This window comes from Diadema antillarum, unplaced genomic scaffold (genome assembly GCF_040938485.1).
Source record: "Diadema antillarum isolate AM-2024a unplaced genomic scaffold, OU_Dant_1.0 seq00000754_RagTag, whole genome shotgun sequence".
Taxonomy (NCBI): domain Eukaryota; kingdom Metazoa; phylum Echinodermata; class Echinoidea; order Diadematoida; family Diadematidae; genus Diadema; species Diadema antillarum.
The window spans coordinates 153,784-170,945 of NW_027271647.1; the positions used below are offsets into that span (position 1 = coordinate 153,784).

General features: G+C 37.3%; 1 protein-coding gene across 1 annotated transcript; it reads left to right on the top strand.

Moving 5' to 3' along the window:
- The first annotated feature begins 945 nt into the window (after positions 1 to 945).
- Positions 946 to 2,613, top strand: LOC139738540 (toll-like receptor 13). Its single transcript, XM_071649162.1, has 2 exons — positions 946 to 1,005; positions 1,915 to 2,613. The coding sequence occupies exons 1-2, from the start codon at positions 946 to 948 to the stop codon at positions 2,611 to 2,613; spliced, it is 759 nt and encodes a 252-aa protein (XP_071505263.1).
- Positions 2,614 to 17,162: the final 14,549 nt, after the last annotated feature.

Consider the following 17,162-nt stretch of genomic DNA (forward strand, 5'->3'; position numbering starts at 1 on the left):
CCTTCGGGAAGTTCCATCTTATCTACCGCCGGACATAACAATTCTTGATCTGACTCTAAACAAATTTGAAATCCTCTCCAATAAGTCATTCGTTGATGTGACTGCAGTAACAACATTGAAACTCTTAAGAAACGAGCTAAAACATATCGCGAAGGAAGCTTTTTATCCCCTTCGGCGCCTAGAAGAACTAATCCTAGGTTACAATCATCTCATCCACATGGATGCATACATATTTTCGATGAATCCGAATATTCATTTTATTGATTTTTCCCATAACAATTTCTCTACAATTCCCCTCAGCGCACTAAACCAGCTCCGCTCTAAGCCAAACTTGAGCTTTAATGCAAATTGCAGGAATCAATTTCGCTTCACGGGACGTCTTCTTACAACGATCAACAAATTTTACCTAACGAGGAATAACATCACAAGAATTAATGTCAATGACTTTACGCCGCTTACAAAAGCAAATATTTCCCTACTTAAAATGTCTAAAAACATCACTCATGTTCCGTACGGCGCATTTCGGCGTTTGAAGAATGTAAGGGGGCTGGAACTTGACAGTAATAATATAAAAAATGTCACGTTCAATTCATTTCTTGGGATGGATTCACTGGAATATCTGCATGTACTTTGCGGCACGATTGTCCGCATCCGCGGCTTCCAAATCAACAGCACTCTCCAAATTCCTCCTCTCGTAAACCTATCTATCTCTGGGAACAGAGTATCGTTTCTTTCAGAAGGATTGTTTAATGGATTGAATGGATTACTGTCATTAAGCCTTAGATCATGTAGGATAAGAAGTTTACAAAATCGTTCATTTGAGGGCCTTGGATTGCTGCAAACACTGGACCTATTTAAAGCCAGAATTTCTTGACAACTATCGCAGAACCAGTGCTGCAACATGTTCCAAATCTACATAACCTGGTATTGTCCGAAAATAACTTCATGTACTTGGATTTTCAGCTTTCTGCGAAACTCCAAGTTCTGACTTTGTTGAATTTATCAGCGAATAGAATTGAGGAGATTCCTATATAAAAAGTTTCTTTCGAGTTGCGTCTCTGACAAAATTAGACCTATCCAAAAATCGTATATTTTCTTTGAATTCCGGTGAATTTTCATTTCTGTCCAACTTGAAATGTCTCATCCTAAGGTCAAATCCTATTCGCACAATGTTGTATAGCGGTTTCACCGGCTTGGAAAATTTAGAAAGCTTATATCTAAGAAGTCTAGGACTCCTAGAACAATTAGCAGTCCCCTTCAAATATCTTCAACGGTTGTCATTCCTTGATTTATCCTATAACAACTTTGCAATAGGAAGCACATCATTTGACGGACTGAACTCACTTAATTCGCAAACTCGATTTGAGCTCTGCTGCCATGACCCGAGACAAACTGGTTATAAATACTGGTCCAGTACTGGCTTCACTATCTTACCTTGAGATACTTTTCTTAAAAAGAAACCCGCTCGGCACTCTGTTTCCAAATACATTCGACGGTCTCTTCCGTTTGAGGCAACTACATCTTACAAAATGTGGAATTACAAGCCTTCCCACGCAATTGTTCGCCAATTTGTCATCTCTAGAAAAGTTATATCTTGATAAGAACAATATCGTTTCTGTTACTTTTGATCACTTCCGGTATTCAAAATCTCTGCGTTTCTTGCATTTGAGTACAAATAAACTCAGTGGAATCCTTCCAAAGGACCTCTTCAGGCAAAATGAGAAATTGTTCATGGTCTCTTTATATCAAAACGCTTTCAATGGCGTAGAAGACGACACCTTCCTTCCGATGAAATATTTTGACATATCTCAGAATCAACTTTCGTGCACTTGCAACCTCGCTTGGTTTAGAGGTTTCCTTAGTCAAGGTAGTCTGACATTGGAAAATCCCCGGACCACTGTTTGCTCAGCTCAGTCTATCTCAAAATTTGTGGGAAAATCAGTTTTAGAATTTTACCCTGACGACGTCTGTGGACCAAACCTGACCGTTTACATTTCTGCAAGTGTGCTGATCATATTTTTCATTACTGGCTCAGTTTTGGCTTGGAGAAACCGATGGTGGCTGAACTACAAGTGTTTTCATTTGAGGCTTCTTATCATTGGATACTACGAGTTGGTGGACGCACGCGAGCACCAGGATTACCGTTACGATCTCAATATTATCTACCCGGAAGACGATGACAACTGGGTACTTGAGGAGTTTCTGGATGCTGTCCAGGAGCATCTTCCAGACTTCCTTCGCGACAGGATCGTGTGCGGCGACGACGATTTGCCCCTGGGGGGTACGCGCTATGACGCCATCAATAGTGTTATTGAGAATAGCTTCAAGAACCTTGTAATCGTTAGCAATGCATCCATCAACGATGCCAACTACCTAATGACACTCCAAATGGCCGTGGCGCACATGAACGACGTCCAACTAGAAAGCGTCGTCATGGTCTTTCGCGAGGACATTCCGGACAACCGGCTTCCCTATCTGGTACGACTGTTCCTTAGTAAGAATAAGCCCTACTTCCAATGGATGGAAGAAAGATACCAGCAAATGCTCTTCTGGGAAGGACTTGCAAAAACATTGGCGAGAAACAAGAAAATGAATGGCCTTTTACCTCTCTGATGGACCAATGCCTGAGTTATTAAAAAAACAAACATCAAATGACGTGTCGATACTGATGAATCAGTAGTTTGTTGATGTTATAGTAGGGAAATATGGGGTAAGTTAAGCCTTTTTTTTTTTTTGCTTTTAGCACGTTTTGACTGAAAGTATTGATAATTTTGCAATAAAAAGTATTTTGCTGCTTGTTAAATTACTAATACACATTTTTAGATAGTTATTACTCACTAACTGTCACTCAAAAATTCAGTATGACCTTTGAAAAAATAGAGGTCAAATGGCTCAACTTGCCCCATTTAAGGGGGAAGTTGATCTACCCTCTGGGGTAAGTTGTGTCACACGGGGTAAGTTGATCACTGACCCAGGTAAAGATGACTCAAGTACAAAACCATTATTTCACTTCCAAGTTTTTAATGTTGTAAAGTGCAACAACAGCAAAAAAAATTACATGTATTCACAATAGGCTAATACACGTACTTATTGTCAGTTGTGAGCACAACAAAGTCACTGCGGCCATCCTCTCAAAGCAAAAAAAAAAAATATATATATATATATATATATATATATATATGTATATATATAAACTTTGTAAAATAGAAGAAAAGTCATCAAATCTACGTACTTGTCAGAGTTTCAGGTCCTATTAAACAAATTGTGGGCCACTTACCGGGGTATCAAAAACCTCAGCAAAGCTAGTGTCCTTTTCCAGCTACAGCTGTATGAAAGATAATATCCTTGTGGAATATGTGTTCATGGTTATCAATAAAGCTGGCAAGGTTTTAGGTAACAGTAAAGCAAAAAATATACCAGAAATTATTTCGACATATTGCCCTATATAAACATAAGTGAAGTACAGGCCATTGTCTTGTTTGAAGCAAAACATTTAACTATAAATTTGACAAAATAATCATTGTGTGTAACCATAAAAAATTGATATCTGAACAAATTCAGATTGATATTCATATGGTTATACGACGGTTATACAATGCACTCTTGTTGCGAAAAACTCCTCGGCCGTGGCAAAGTTACATTCGTTATATCAAATTGATAATCCAGAAAAAAAAAAGCAGAAAAGACAGAAAAATCCAAAAAAGAATGAGTGTTTGGGCCAAGAAAATCATTTTTTTATATCAGATCTTGTTACGCAATGTTTTTTTCAAAAACGAGAGAGATTTGTTTATTATAATGAGAGTAATCTGTCTTGGTTATACTAAGTACCCTACAGGTCACAGAGATCATAAACTCTATAATATAGGCAGCATAGTCCCCTCAATTCAACTTCCTTTTTTTTTTCAAGCCACAATATATTTCTTTTCAAATAGAGTTACTGATATCAGTGACACTAAATTCATTGGCAGCACTCCGCACACTCTGTCCGCAAGCAAAAGCATTTGCTGCTCTCTCCATTACATCACGAGGAAAATGTATTCGCGTTGTCTTTTGCTTGTAGTTTTTCATGTGCTTCTGAAAGACAAAAATCAATTATGAAATATTAAAACTTCGATGATATGAATCCACGAGAAGTGAAAAAAAATGTAGGGTAAAAGGGGGAAAAGTATCAAAAGGTGGGAATGCCAGTGCATTGGGGCCCTTTGGTTTAAGTTGAAATATCAAAGCTTTTCATCAGGATTAAAATGAAAACGAAAAGGCATATCTCCTTGTCAGTTTGCTATCACTAGCTGCTGTGTGCCAAACATAGTTATGGGGAACTTAAACTTCATTTAAACTTAATTTCAGAATTGCTTTTCTTAAATAGGTCTTTTAACCACAAAGGCATGTGAATTGCTTCATAATGTATGTGGCAAGTTTGGTCAGACCCAATGGGGCAAATTCAGCCATGGCTGACCTTTCCCCTGTTTGACTTTTATGAGAAATCTTGCATGAATACACAAATCATTTATATCAATTGTGTAAAAGCTTTGGCAAGAAAAAAGACAAGGACAAGGACTACCAATTGTCTTCTTATATCCACATTATCTCTATGATGCATAAGGAAAAAGAGGGCACTTTATACCTGGTTTACACGTTTTTACTTTTATTGCTGAAAATCACATTTTCCCCTCTGACCCACTAGCTTGTGTTTCAATCTAGAAAGTAAAATGGCTGGGTGAGGGGTTATGATACAGGCCATCAATAGATGGCACCAGTTCAATGTCTGACTTTATTGGCCTAGGGACGGTGGCTCAACTTACTCCTATGCTAAAATTACCCCGCCTTCCCCTATGCTTAATCTTACAATCTGATCTCACATCAGTCTGGAAATTTAGTAGAGCCATGAATAGAACTCTTTAAAAGTGGTGAATTAGAGAATACAAGAAGTATCTACAATATCAAAAGACACATTGCGTCTCGGCATTTATTACACTACATAATCCTACCTAGCTTATCATATCGCACAAGTTTATGAGGAGCTCTTGTGGTTCAGTAGATAAGACCAGGTATTATCAATCATGAGGTCCCTGATTCGATTCCCCTGACTGCAGCGGCTGTGCCCTGAGGCAATTTCATCATCAAGTCGTCGGCTTACTGCATGGTTGCTTATCCATATGCACTAGATTCTTCCTTTTTTTTTTCAATTCAATCATAGTTTATTTCCAATCATCGAAAATCAAAAAACATAGTACAAAGTATACATGTGATGAAATATTGTTCAAACGTTTGCATAAGATTCATGTAATATACACGTATATACGAGACATATTATAGAACAACATATAACATGTACAATATTTAGGAAAACACTGTATAAATACTTCGTGGGCGAGCGGAAAATAAATTCGATTATGGAAAATAGTGATCCACTAAAAAGCATAGCTTGTCGGACGTGGATCGCTGTCAGGAGAGAAATTTATATTTGATTTTGCCAGTGAAGTGAAATCGAATTTGTTTGAATTTGTAAAGGTTTAGAGCTTTAAAGTTGTCCTAGAAAGCCACTAGGTCAAACTGCAAGAGACTGACTGTCTGGAAATTTACATTAAATGAGACAAAGTAAAAGTAAAAGAATAAACTGGCATAGCAACAGCATGTCTAGATCAGTCAAAGTCGGACAGGGCAGTCACATGAAATGAGACAAAGCAGAAGTTAAAGAAATAGCATGGCAACAGCATGCCTGGTTTGTAGTATCATGTATTAATTCAGACTATAGAAATTGAGTGAATAGAGGTGTTATGTAATAGCTCCCATCCAGGTGGTGGCTAGGAATGTTCTCTAGCTCAGTCGAGACTCAGCTATGTCAGTGTCATTAGGATGTTGGTTGTAATTTTTTGTGCACAAGTTCATGAGTAAAGATGTTATGTAATAGCAGTCTAGACGATGGCTACGATAACACATATTGTGTAGAGTTTCAATAGGGCTATATTTAAGCATGATGATTGGATGATTTCTTTAGTGTAGGAAAGGCATGAAAAAGCAAGTGTATCGGAGTGTAAGGGGCTTTAGTGTAAACATCTATGGTTAGGGAAGCTAATAAAAAGCTGAGTAATGTAGAGGATCGGGGAGAAACACTTTAATCAGACATCCAGCATAGATCTCCGCTTAGGCAGCAGTCGTTTTTCTGGGGGTTTACTACGTCGGTGAGATGCGAGCTCCAGCTGCCGATAAAACTGAACTCGGACAATCATTATCCGAACTTTGGAACGGAGCTCAATCTCCATTTGCCTGCTCGTCGTCGCTTGAGCTCGGGCATCGCAGGTCAAGGCAGGAGTCTGCGCGGTAGCAGGGACTAGTGAAGGCCGAGGAGCTGAGAGGACCGCCGATAGGGTAGCGTCTAGCTGAGTGGCCAAATCAAGGGATGCTTCCAAGAGACAAGCCAAGCGACTGTGCCGAGGTCGACGACGAGTGTATCCGGCATCGATGACGACTGAGCCAAGCTGAGGGGATCACCAGTTCAGGTCATCCAAGATAACTTAAGTTATGTATTTGTGATTTGTTTCATATTACATTTTATGCTCAATGTATTGTTATGAACGAGAAAGCTGCAAAGATTTGAAAGATCAAACTCGAACATAACTGTATACGAACAGTTTGAATTTCCATTATTTTGGTGTCAGAGTAGCAGAGAGAAAAAAAAAGTCACTCACGTGACAATTTGGAGGTCCCACCGAGATTTGAACTCGGATCGCGAGATTCAGAGTCTCGAGTGCTAACCATTACACTTCTCTGGGACAATCTATCAGAAATTGCTCTTGCAAAATCAAATCTTCTAGATCCTTTCTAGTATCCCCGATCTCAGCCTCTTCCACCCAATGATCAAAATACCCCTTCATTCGAGTAGCAAACAATTTTTGGGCGCTCAAACTTCATTGGCTTGGCTGATCTGAAACTCCGCCTATACCCCTCTTCAGTGAGATGATAATATGACATCAACTCATGCTTCACTGTAGCATAACTCTGGCGATCATCAGCACTCATCCGATTCACAACATCTAACGCTTTGCCTGTTAGATTGGAAATCAGATACAACACCCACATGTCTACCGGGATATTCTGACTTTTCATCAACATTTCGAACTTTGTGACATAAGCATCAAACCTATCATGTGCGTCATCAAATCGACCTACTTTCAGCTTTAAGCCAGCTAACTGGGGCCTACCAACATTCGCTGTTCCTTCCTCTATACGCAACTGTGCTAATCTTATTTCATGTTCGCGCGCCTTTTCTAGAGCTTCGCGTTCACGATCAGCTCTAAGCTCTGCTTCAATTGCCTGGCATCGCTCTGAAACAAAGCTACTCAATTCACCACCACTAAGGCCCATTTCTCTGCCTAATGAAGAGAACTCTCTGATTTGCTCAACACTAGCCATACTGACTATGTAACTTCCAAACTAAGCAAACGTGTAGTCGCACAAAACAACAGCTGACTAGCACCTAGCTATCAAAGTCCGACAAAAGTACTACCTTGCAGCCAGCGTATACTTATCAACAATTTGTATCTCCGAACGAGCGTACAATTGCAAATGACAAACAGCTGAAATTCACTCAACAAGTATTCCACATACCAAACCGCTAGTACCTTGTCAAAAGCGTACTGGAATGCAGGCAATGTGAAATGACACGAGTTCACTCAACAAACATTCCACATACCAAGCATGCCCTGCCAATAAGCATACTAAAGCTGTATCTCCCAATGAGCATACAATTGATTTGGGACTGTACAAACCCAATACAATCTACCAAACATGCCTATACCAGGCAACACCAAGGGCGTAACCTTGCAATAAAATAACACTCCGCACAGATTCATTCATGCATGCAAACCCCGAATCTATCACACTGCCTCTAACCGGCAATACCAAGGGCGTAACCTTGAAAAAGGAGTAACACTCCTTTGAGATCCACACTGACCACAAACCACTCACGTACCTCCAAACAAAGAAGTCGACAAACAAGCGAATCATGAGGTGGAGTATGTGCCTACAAGAGTATAGGTTTCGCCTGGTGTCCATAAAGGGGTCTGAAAATAGGGCTGCTGACCTCATGAGTAGACTACTGTAACTGTTTATATTGTTGTTGTTGGTAATGGTCCTTGCTTTTCCATTATAGGTTAACGAGGTGTAACTCAAAGAAAGAGAAGAACATAATGATGAAACACATATTTGTTGAGTTGTCATGAATAAAATAATGCGCATGTTTAAACTTCAAATGCTACAAAAGCCTTTCTCTCTCTCTTATTTCTCTTACAGGATCAGCGAATCGCGATTATAATGTAGATGTAAAGGGATTAAGAGTAGGGAATAATGCTTAAGGCTTGGTTAAATTTCACAGTATATGTATTCAAGTATACATGAGGTATTAGAACACTAGGCGTACTAAGAGGTAGCAGGTGTTAACCAGGTAGCAGGATTATATTTTAGTAGATTTTCATCCAGACAAACAGGTAAATAGCAATTATATTATTTTGTTGTAAGATTTGTGCAACATGGAAGTATAGGGAAATGAAAGCCAAAGTACAGACAAACATATTAGGATATCTGAGCAGGAATATGTGATAGTAGAGATATTATTGCTGAAAGGTATCATTATTAGAGGCAATGAAGATTTTGTGTATACATGTTTGATGGTTCTATTTTAGTTATAGAAGACTTAAAGCTTATGCATTTGAAGATGATGTATTAAGAAAGCTATAAGGCCTTTATTAGGAATACCAACAAAGTAAAAGTTGGTTGTTAAAAGGCTTGGGAGATGATTATGAATTGTTTCTTTTCAGAACAAGGATAGCAGAAGGGAAAAGGATAATGATGCATATATGCTGTTGATATTGATGTCTATCAGTCTCTCTTTTGAACACATGCATATTGACATACACTGTGAATAATATGTTGGTTGATTGAATAGCAGGTCTCATAAATTTCTTGTAGGATATAATTTTGATATCCCAATTATATCTTAAGGTGGGGGATATTGTCAGGAGAGAAATTTATATTTGATTTTGCCAGTGAAGTGAAATCGAATTTGTTTGAATTTGTAAAGGTTTAGAGCTTTAAAGTTGTCCTAGAAAGCCACTAGGTCAAACTGCAAGAGACTGACTGTCTGGAAATTTACATTAAATGAGACAAAGTAAAAGTAAAAGAATAAACTGGCATAGCAACAGCATGTCCAGATCAGTCAAATTCAGACAGGGCAGTCACCTGAAGTGAGACAAAGCAGAAGTTAAAGAAATAGCATGGCAACAGCATGCCTGGTTTGTAGTATCATGTATTAATTCAGACTATAGAAATTGAGTGAATAGAGGTGTTATGTAATAGCTCCCATCCAGGTGGTGGCTAGGAATGTTCTCTAGCTCAGTCGAGACTCAGCTATGTCAGTGTCATTAGGATGTTGGTTGTAATTTTTTGTGCACAAGTTCATGAGTAAAGATATTATGTAATAGCAGTCTAGACGATGGCTACGATAACACATATTGTGTAGAGTTTCAATAGGGCTATATTTAAGCATGATGATTGGATGATTTCTTTAGTGTAGGAAAGGCATGAAAAAGCAAGTGTATCGGAGTGTAAGGGGCTTTAGTGTAAACATCTATGGTTAGGGAAGGTAATAAAAAGCTGAGTAATGTAGAGGATCGGGGAGAAACACTTTAATCAGACATCCAGCATGGATCTCCGCTTAGGCAGCAGTCGTTTTTCTGGGGGTTTACTACGTCGGTGAGATGCGAGCTCCAGCTGCCGATAAAACTGAACTCGGACAATCATTATCCGAACTTTGGAACGGAGCTCAATCTCCATTTGCCTGCTCATCGTCGCTTGAGCTCGGGCATCGCAGGTCAAGGCAGGAGTCTGCGCGGTAGCAGGGACTAGTGAAGGCCGAGGAGCTGAGAGGACCGCCGATAGGGTAGCGTCTAGCTGAGTGGCCAAATCAAGGGATGCTTCCAAGAGACAAGCCAAGCGACTGTGCCGAGGTCGACGACGAGTGTATCCGGCATCGATGACGACTTAGCCAAGCTGAGGGGATCACCAGTTCAGGTCATCCAAGATAACTTAAGTTATGTATTTGTGATTTGTTTCATATTATATTTTATGCTCAATGTATTGTTATGAACGAGAAAGCTGCAAAGATTTGAAAGATCAAACTCGAACATAACTGTATACGAACAGTTTGAATTTCCATTATTTTGGTGTCAGAGTAGCAGAGAGAAAAAAAAAGTCACTCACGTGACAATCGCTAGACAAATAATGAGTAAATTATATGCTATTCTATAACAATATACATGTAATTATTTTGAGATACACCGGTTAGGAAAAAATATAGAATACCAATGCTAGTGCCCGGACACTGCTCACTGAACCACGTGTACCGGGAAAATATGACAAGGACAACACGTTCGTACACACATTCGATTACCCACACGTATACACTGTAAGACGCGAGACAGTACCGAGAGGAGAGAAGACGGTAACAATACAAGTCTACGAAGAACAAGAGACAGGAAAGGAAGAGGAGAGAAGAAAGAAGAGAAGTCTGCACACAGAACACGCCAAGTGCTGCGACATCAGGACAAGTGAAGGCTCAAGCATGAATCAAAACAATTTAAATTATCTAAGATTATAAGTAGAAAGTAAATATTTTCTGAGTTTGTATTTAAATGTAACAAATTTGGGGGAATCTTTTAAACTATTATCTAAATTATTCCAAAGTCTGGGTCCGGTATAAAGAAATGTATTTTGGGCATGTGCGGTTCTCATTAATGGAAGATGAAATTCGTCGGATCGTCGCATGGGATAGTTATGAACATGACTATTTCGATGAAATGAATCATGGAATATTTTAGGTAAAAAGTTACTGTTGTAATTAAACATAAACTGGCCAAGTTGAAACACATACAAATCATTTACTTTTAATATTTTATGGTCAGAAAACAAAGCATCTGTATGTTCTCGGGTATGTAAATTAAAAACAATTCTAAGCGCTTTCTTTTGCAGTAAAAGAAGTTTATCAAGTAACATCTGACATGTATTACCGCAAGCAAGAATCCCGTAGTTTAAATAAGGTAGTATCAAACTAGAATAAAGAGTTAATAATGCAGATGAAGGAAGATAATATTTTAATCTATTCATTACGCCAATGTTACGTGATAAAATTGTACATATGTTATCAATATGATTCCTCCATGAAAGCTTGTTATCGACGCAAACACCAAGAAATTTAAAGGAAGAAACTTCTTCTAAGGGAGTAGTATCAAATGTTATATTGCCTGGGAGGCTATTTAAAGAATTACTAAAAAGCATAACTTTTGTTTTTTGAATATTTAGTGACAATTTATTTGCGTATATCCATTGTATAACCTTTTTCAGTTCTTCATTGACTGTTCTTATTAAAATGTTTGGGTCAGGGTGAGAAAAAAAAGGTTAGAGTCATCCGCGAATAATATGAATGATAGTTTCTCCGAGGAACTATGAAAATCATTAATATGAATAATGAATAACAATGGGCCTAATAAACTCCCTTGTGGAACACCAGATGCAATTGTTTTACTTTGAGAGTCAAAGCCGTTGACATGTACAAATTGGGATCTTTCTGATAGGTAACTCGTGAACCACTCCAAGGCCTTTCCACGTATTCCATAATGAGACAGTTTGGCGAGAAGTATTCCGTGGTTAATCGTGTCAAAGGCCTTGGAGAAGTCCAAAAAGATACCTATTGTGTGTGAAAGTGTGTCGAGTGCGTGTGTGACTTTGTCGATGAGGGCAAGTAGTGCGTGTGTTGTGCTGTGATTTTCCCTGAATCCAAATTGAAAGTTTGAGAATATGTCGCAGGTTTTAAGAAAACGTACTGTCCTGATATAAACTGTTCTTTCAAAAATCTTAGAAATAGAAGATGATAGAGATATGGGTCTATAGTTATTGACATCATCCTTCTCCCCTTTCTTGTAAATAGGAATTACTTTCGCAATTTTCATGCTATTTGGCACATGGCCAGTTGTAAGCGATGAATTGATAATGTTATACTAAGGGATCCACTATTTGAGGAATTATGTTTTTTATCAAATAGTTGTCAATTCCGTCATGGCCAGGACTTTTTCCTTCTTTCAAATTAGCAACAATCTTTATTATTTCTTCTTTATATGTTGGGTCAAAAAATATAGTTTTGGAGTTAGGTGTATCTAAAAAATCATTAAAAGATTTACTAGAAAGAGGAATATTTTGAGAAAAATTTTTCCCAATTGAAGAGAAAAAGTCATTGAAAATTTCCGCCATGCCAGCGGGAGTGTTGCTGGAGGCATTGCCCCACCGAATTTCAGAAATATTAGATGAATTGTTAGATGTATTCATAGCATTCTTTAATATTTTCCATGTGTTTTTAATATCATTTTTGTATTTGCTTATCTGATTCACATAAAACATTTTCTTCTCTGTACGTAATAATTTGGTGAAGCATAATGATGAAGCCTTGATATGCTATACTTTATTTTGCTACAATGTCGACAGTATTTTTTTTTTCACAATTACGGGCCAAACGCTACTTCCCGTTTGATTGAGTTGAGTTTGATATTTGGGTGCGAAGTCAAGTTCTTTTGAGCTTCGAGAGCTTGGAGACTTGCGTTTGATGTTACTGGGACACAGAGTACTAATATTTTTTTACCAGTCAATTTTTTTTTCCAGAGGGTGTACTTTTATTTCAGTTTCAGATGGCTAGAAAAGGCAATCTATATTGAGTTATATTTTGCTCTAAACTTAGGGTTTAGTCTTTTAAATCTGCCCTTAACTGAAAATCGATATATATGTATATATATATATATATATATATATGGTGACTTCTTGGTGCAATTATTGTGATACGGGGTTGAATACTAATTAAATGTGCTTGAATAAAACTCAACATTTCCGTTCATGCTAAAGCTGAACAAGAGCCTTTCACGGAACTACGGGCAGACGGGTGTAAAACTTGACCCATTTGTTCTAGCAGAGTGTTAAAGACCACATCGCAACACTGAATAACTTTTAAAACCTATGGTCGGTTGAGAACCAGAAAACTCAATATCCTGTAAATTATGTTGTAAATTTTAAATCATTTTCACTTTCAGTAAAATGTGAAAAATTAAAACCACAACGGCGCTATTTTACACTATATTGGGAACAATGTTTATAAATTTACCCACTTTGATTAAACAAACTTTTTATTTCATGAAAATTGATAGTTTGTTTTATTTTAATACCCTAAAATCTCAGAACGCGAGGGCAGTCTTCTGGTTCTCAACTCAAGATCTGTAAATGTTTAAAAATGCACTTACAATCTAAACTTAACTAATTCATAGCTTTAAAGAGTTGCACTGTGTCAACCTATATCGAACACAACATGATGGGAACAGGAGATCATTCAAACCTGTAGGGGAATTATGGTTATCCACCAAGATTTGATCAACAAACTCGTAGTGGTTGTGTTGAGATTCATGGACTTTTATAAACTCAAAGAAAATTCAAAGTTTATAACTTTTTTTCTTTGTCACTATTTAGAAAATAAATTGAATACCATTCGACACTAGACACACGAGAGTCATTTAATTGTCGTTAAGCCGCTTTGTAAATACGTGATATTGCGATCCATATGTAGAGTGATAATATTAGTTTATCAACATTGTATCATTAGTATACTGTTGTGATCAGTGTAGACATGATTTATACTTTCAGAACTATTTTCAGCATTACCATGATTATTATTTTCTTACGGCAGATGACTGAGAATTTCCTAGTTTGACGCCAACGAAATGTTGGATACCTTCGTTTATTTTGATAACAGTTAACCCTAACCCTAACCCTAACCCTAACCCTAACCCTAGCCACCTTAATACATTGACTTATGTAATTACCTATTCAGTTACCTATTTAGTTAGTCATTTTTGGACAATTGACACTATCTTTACAAGTGCAGGTTTGAAACAGGTGATGAATAATGCATGACAACTCAGTTGCAAAACAAGTAAATCCAATTTTCAATAATTGACTTTCAATTAAAAAGGAAACAAGTGATTTATGCAAACTCGTGGATACAGTTTTGAGACAGTTATTATGTACACATTATGTATGTATGTATGTATGTATGTATATGTTTGTATGTATTTTTATTTCCATTATTCAATCAGTGCTATTTCAACGGGGTAGCCAGGTACTGTTCTTCCTGGGGACCCTATCTATATTTCGATGTATATAATTATCATGTATGTATATTGGCATACTCGGTATAAAAGAGGGACTATAATCAATATGACTTTTTCTACCTGCTGATGAGTAAGATACAGCGTTGGCAAAAATAGGTTGGATAAGGGCACACAGTTGACAAGGAGTAATAAAGAGCTGTCAATATCTATTTGAATCATATTCCTTATTACATTAGTTTTGTAAATAGAATTAATAGTTACGATAGGGTGTTTGCACACTGTAGACCAGTTCCGTATATATACAGCACTGGTGTAGAATATAGGCATCCAAGAATGACAAATTTGAGGTCAAAGTCGAAGATGTCATCGCCATGAAAGTTTCCAAAGAAACTTCAATAGTTTGAAATCATCCCCTCTTCTAATTTGTACCTCTGGTTGGTGCTAATGTAATCGCTCCTGTAAAAAAAAAAAAAAAAAAAAAAAAGGAAAAAGAAACCGACACACTGTCTTACTACATGTACTTTCAATGTTTTACTCTGACATGGTTAGAATATTAGAATAATTCAAATGGTTTGGAAATTTATTTTTTTCGCAATTCTTATAGGTTTCGGGCAGAGTGTCAAGTTAACAGATACGACGTGGTGCTGCGTGGTGAGATTGTTCGGTGATTCCATGAGTAGTATTGTTATAAAGGCACACTTTTTAATTGCATGCTTTGAAGATTACACAGACATTACAACGATGTTCATTTCACATTTATTAAGCCGTTTCCAGACAAGTTTTGAAATGTTCTTACATGGACTGCACATTAATAAATCAGAAAACATTTAGACTTCACTGAAAGCATCATATGAATAAAATGAATTTTAAATTTATCATTATGTAAATGTATGTATGCAATATGTGTGTGCGTGTGCAATTCAAAGAAATAAATCATACAGTAAAGTTTGATGATGAGAGAGAACATATGCAAATATATATATATATATATATATATATATATATATATATATATATATATTATATATATATATATATATATATATATTATATATATATATATATATATATATATATTCAATGCATCGTCGCTCAACAAACACATTAAATACCTAGACGTGTAATCAATACCGTATTTCGAACAGTATTGTGCACATAGAAATTTACGAGGTTATATCTCAGTGTATATTCTGTTGTTTTTTGTGACGATAAAGCCATTCAAATTGATTTCAGTTTTTGCTCTCGATACAACCCTCCTTGAGAGTGCCAATGAGGAAACGGAAGTGACGTCCTGTATCCCAAATGAGCCCATTTGCCGCTATGCTTCACTCTAGTGCGTTGCTAATGTCAGTGTGATAGTACACAATGTCCAAGTAAAGTTGACGGATCTGGCCGTTGGATAGTTAATAGATTGGTGTTATAAGAGTGTCACCAAATTTCAGGTTTGCAGTACGTGTATCAAAGAGTCCAGCAGCAAAGGGGACAGCCTCCTCAAATATTTTATATTCAGCGATACACCAGAAGGTAGGGTTTCTTTTTTGATTTGTAGCTTAACTGTGTAAATGAACTTCACCTTTTCGGTAAAATTGTATGTGGCATTCTGAAAGAGAAATATGCAGTACTTTATAGAAAAATTAATTGGATTGTGTCGTTTATGCTGTTCTATAAATGCGATAGTTTTCCAACATTATGTTGTGGGCCTATGGTGCGTCATGAGTAAGGGGTCCTTCACGAATCAATATGCATTCGACTCTGTTAGATAATAATATTCAAGTCTTCGCGATGTATGCAAACAGCGATCACCTTGTCATTTAAATTTTGTGGAGGGCTTTTCGGTTGTACAATGCTGGGAGATAAGTTAAAAACGTTTTTACAGTTTGTCACGGTACTTTTTGTTACTTTCAACTCCTTTTTAATAATTTTTCTCAAAGATCATAATCATCTATATTAAAAAAAAAGTAACGTGTATATTCATTATGTTGATTATGTGCAATAGATTAATCACCGTGCGTCATGGCGAAAAAAAAACGAAGTCCTCTTATTGAACCTGATCCGAAATATTTTGATTTTCCAAGGTGTAATATGATTATATAATATGATAGCAGAAGTACAAAGATTAAAGCAAGAATTTATTCTGGCATCAGTTGAATTCGATTAAGTATTGAGAAAACTAATTTCATATTTAAACCATCAGTATATCAAAAGGAAACCTACAATGAACAACTCTGAAGGCATTTTTCCTATCCGTCTCTTCGTCAATTTTGCGCTTTGTTCTATATAGGTACGGCAAAAGGAGAGAAAGTGCATAAACGAAGACCAAGACAATATCGAAAATTTGTTGCCACGGTTTAAGAAATCTGGAAGAAAACTACGACGCAACAAAGGACTAAGGCGACAAGATTTTGTTATGACTACCATGTTTCTAGCAGCGTTCCTTCTCAGTCTTCTCCCTTGCTTCTGCAACCCAGCGTTTGCGCGTCATGAATCCCGTTCATTGACCGAAGAATCCTCAAGGCATTCATCACGAGCAGCTTGTCACTTTTGGCACAAAAGTCAGGAGTTTATAGCTTCGTGCGCCAATCGCAACCTTCAAAAAGTCCCGTCTTACCTACCGGCAGAAATAACGATCCTCGACTTGACCCTGAACAAAATCAAATTCCTGTCAAATGATTCGTTCGTTGATGTACGGGCTGTGAAGACAATGAAATTGTTGAAAAACCAACTGAAGTTTATTATGAAGGAAGCTTTTTATCCACTCCGGCGCCTAGAAGAGCTTTTTCTGGGGTACAATCTTCTCAGAGGACTGAATGCAAACTCATTTTCAAGGAATTCGAATCTGCATTTTCTGGATATCTCACATAATGATTTCTCTGCGATTTCCCTCTCACCACTAAACCAGCTACGCTCTCACCCGAACGTGAACTTGGGTGGAAATTGTAAGGGCAAATTTCGCTTCAAAGGAAA

Coding starts and splice junctions, on each gene's coding strand:
- LOC139738540 (XM_071649162.1), top strand. CDS start 946: ATGTACTTGGATTTTCAGCTTTCTGCGAAACTCCAAGTTCTGACTTTG. Junction 1,006..1,914: donor TGACTTTGTTGAATTTATCA/GCGAATAGAATT, acceptor TGCTCAGCTCAG/TCTATCTCAAAATTTGTGGG.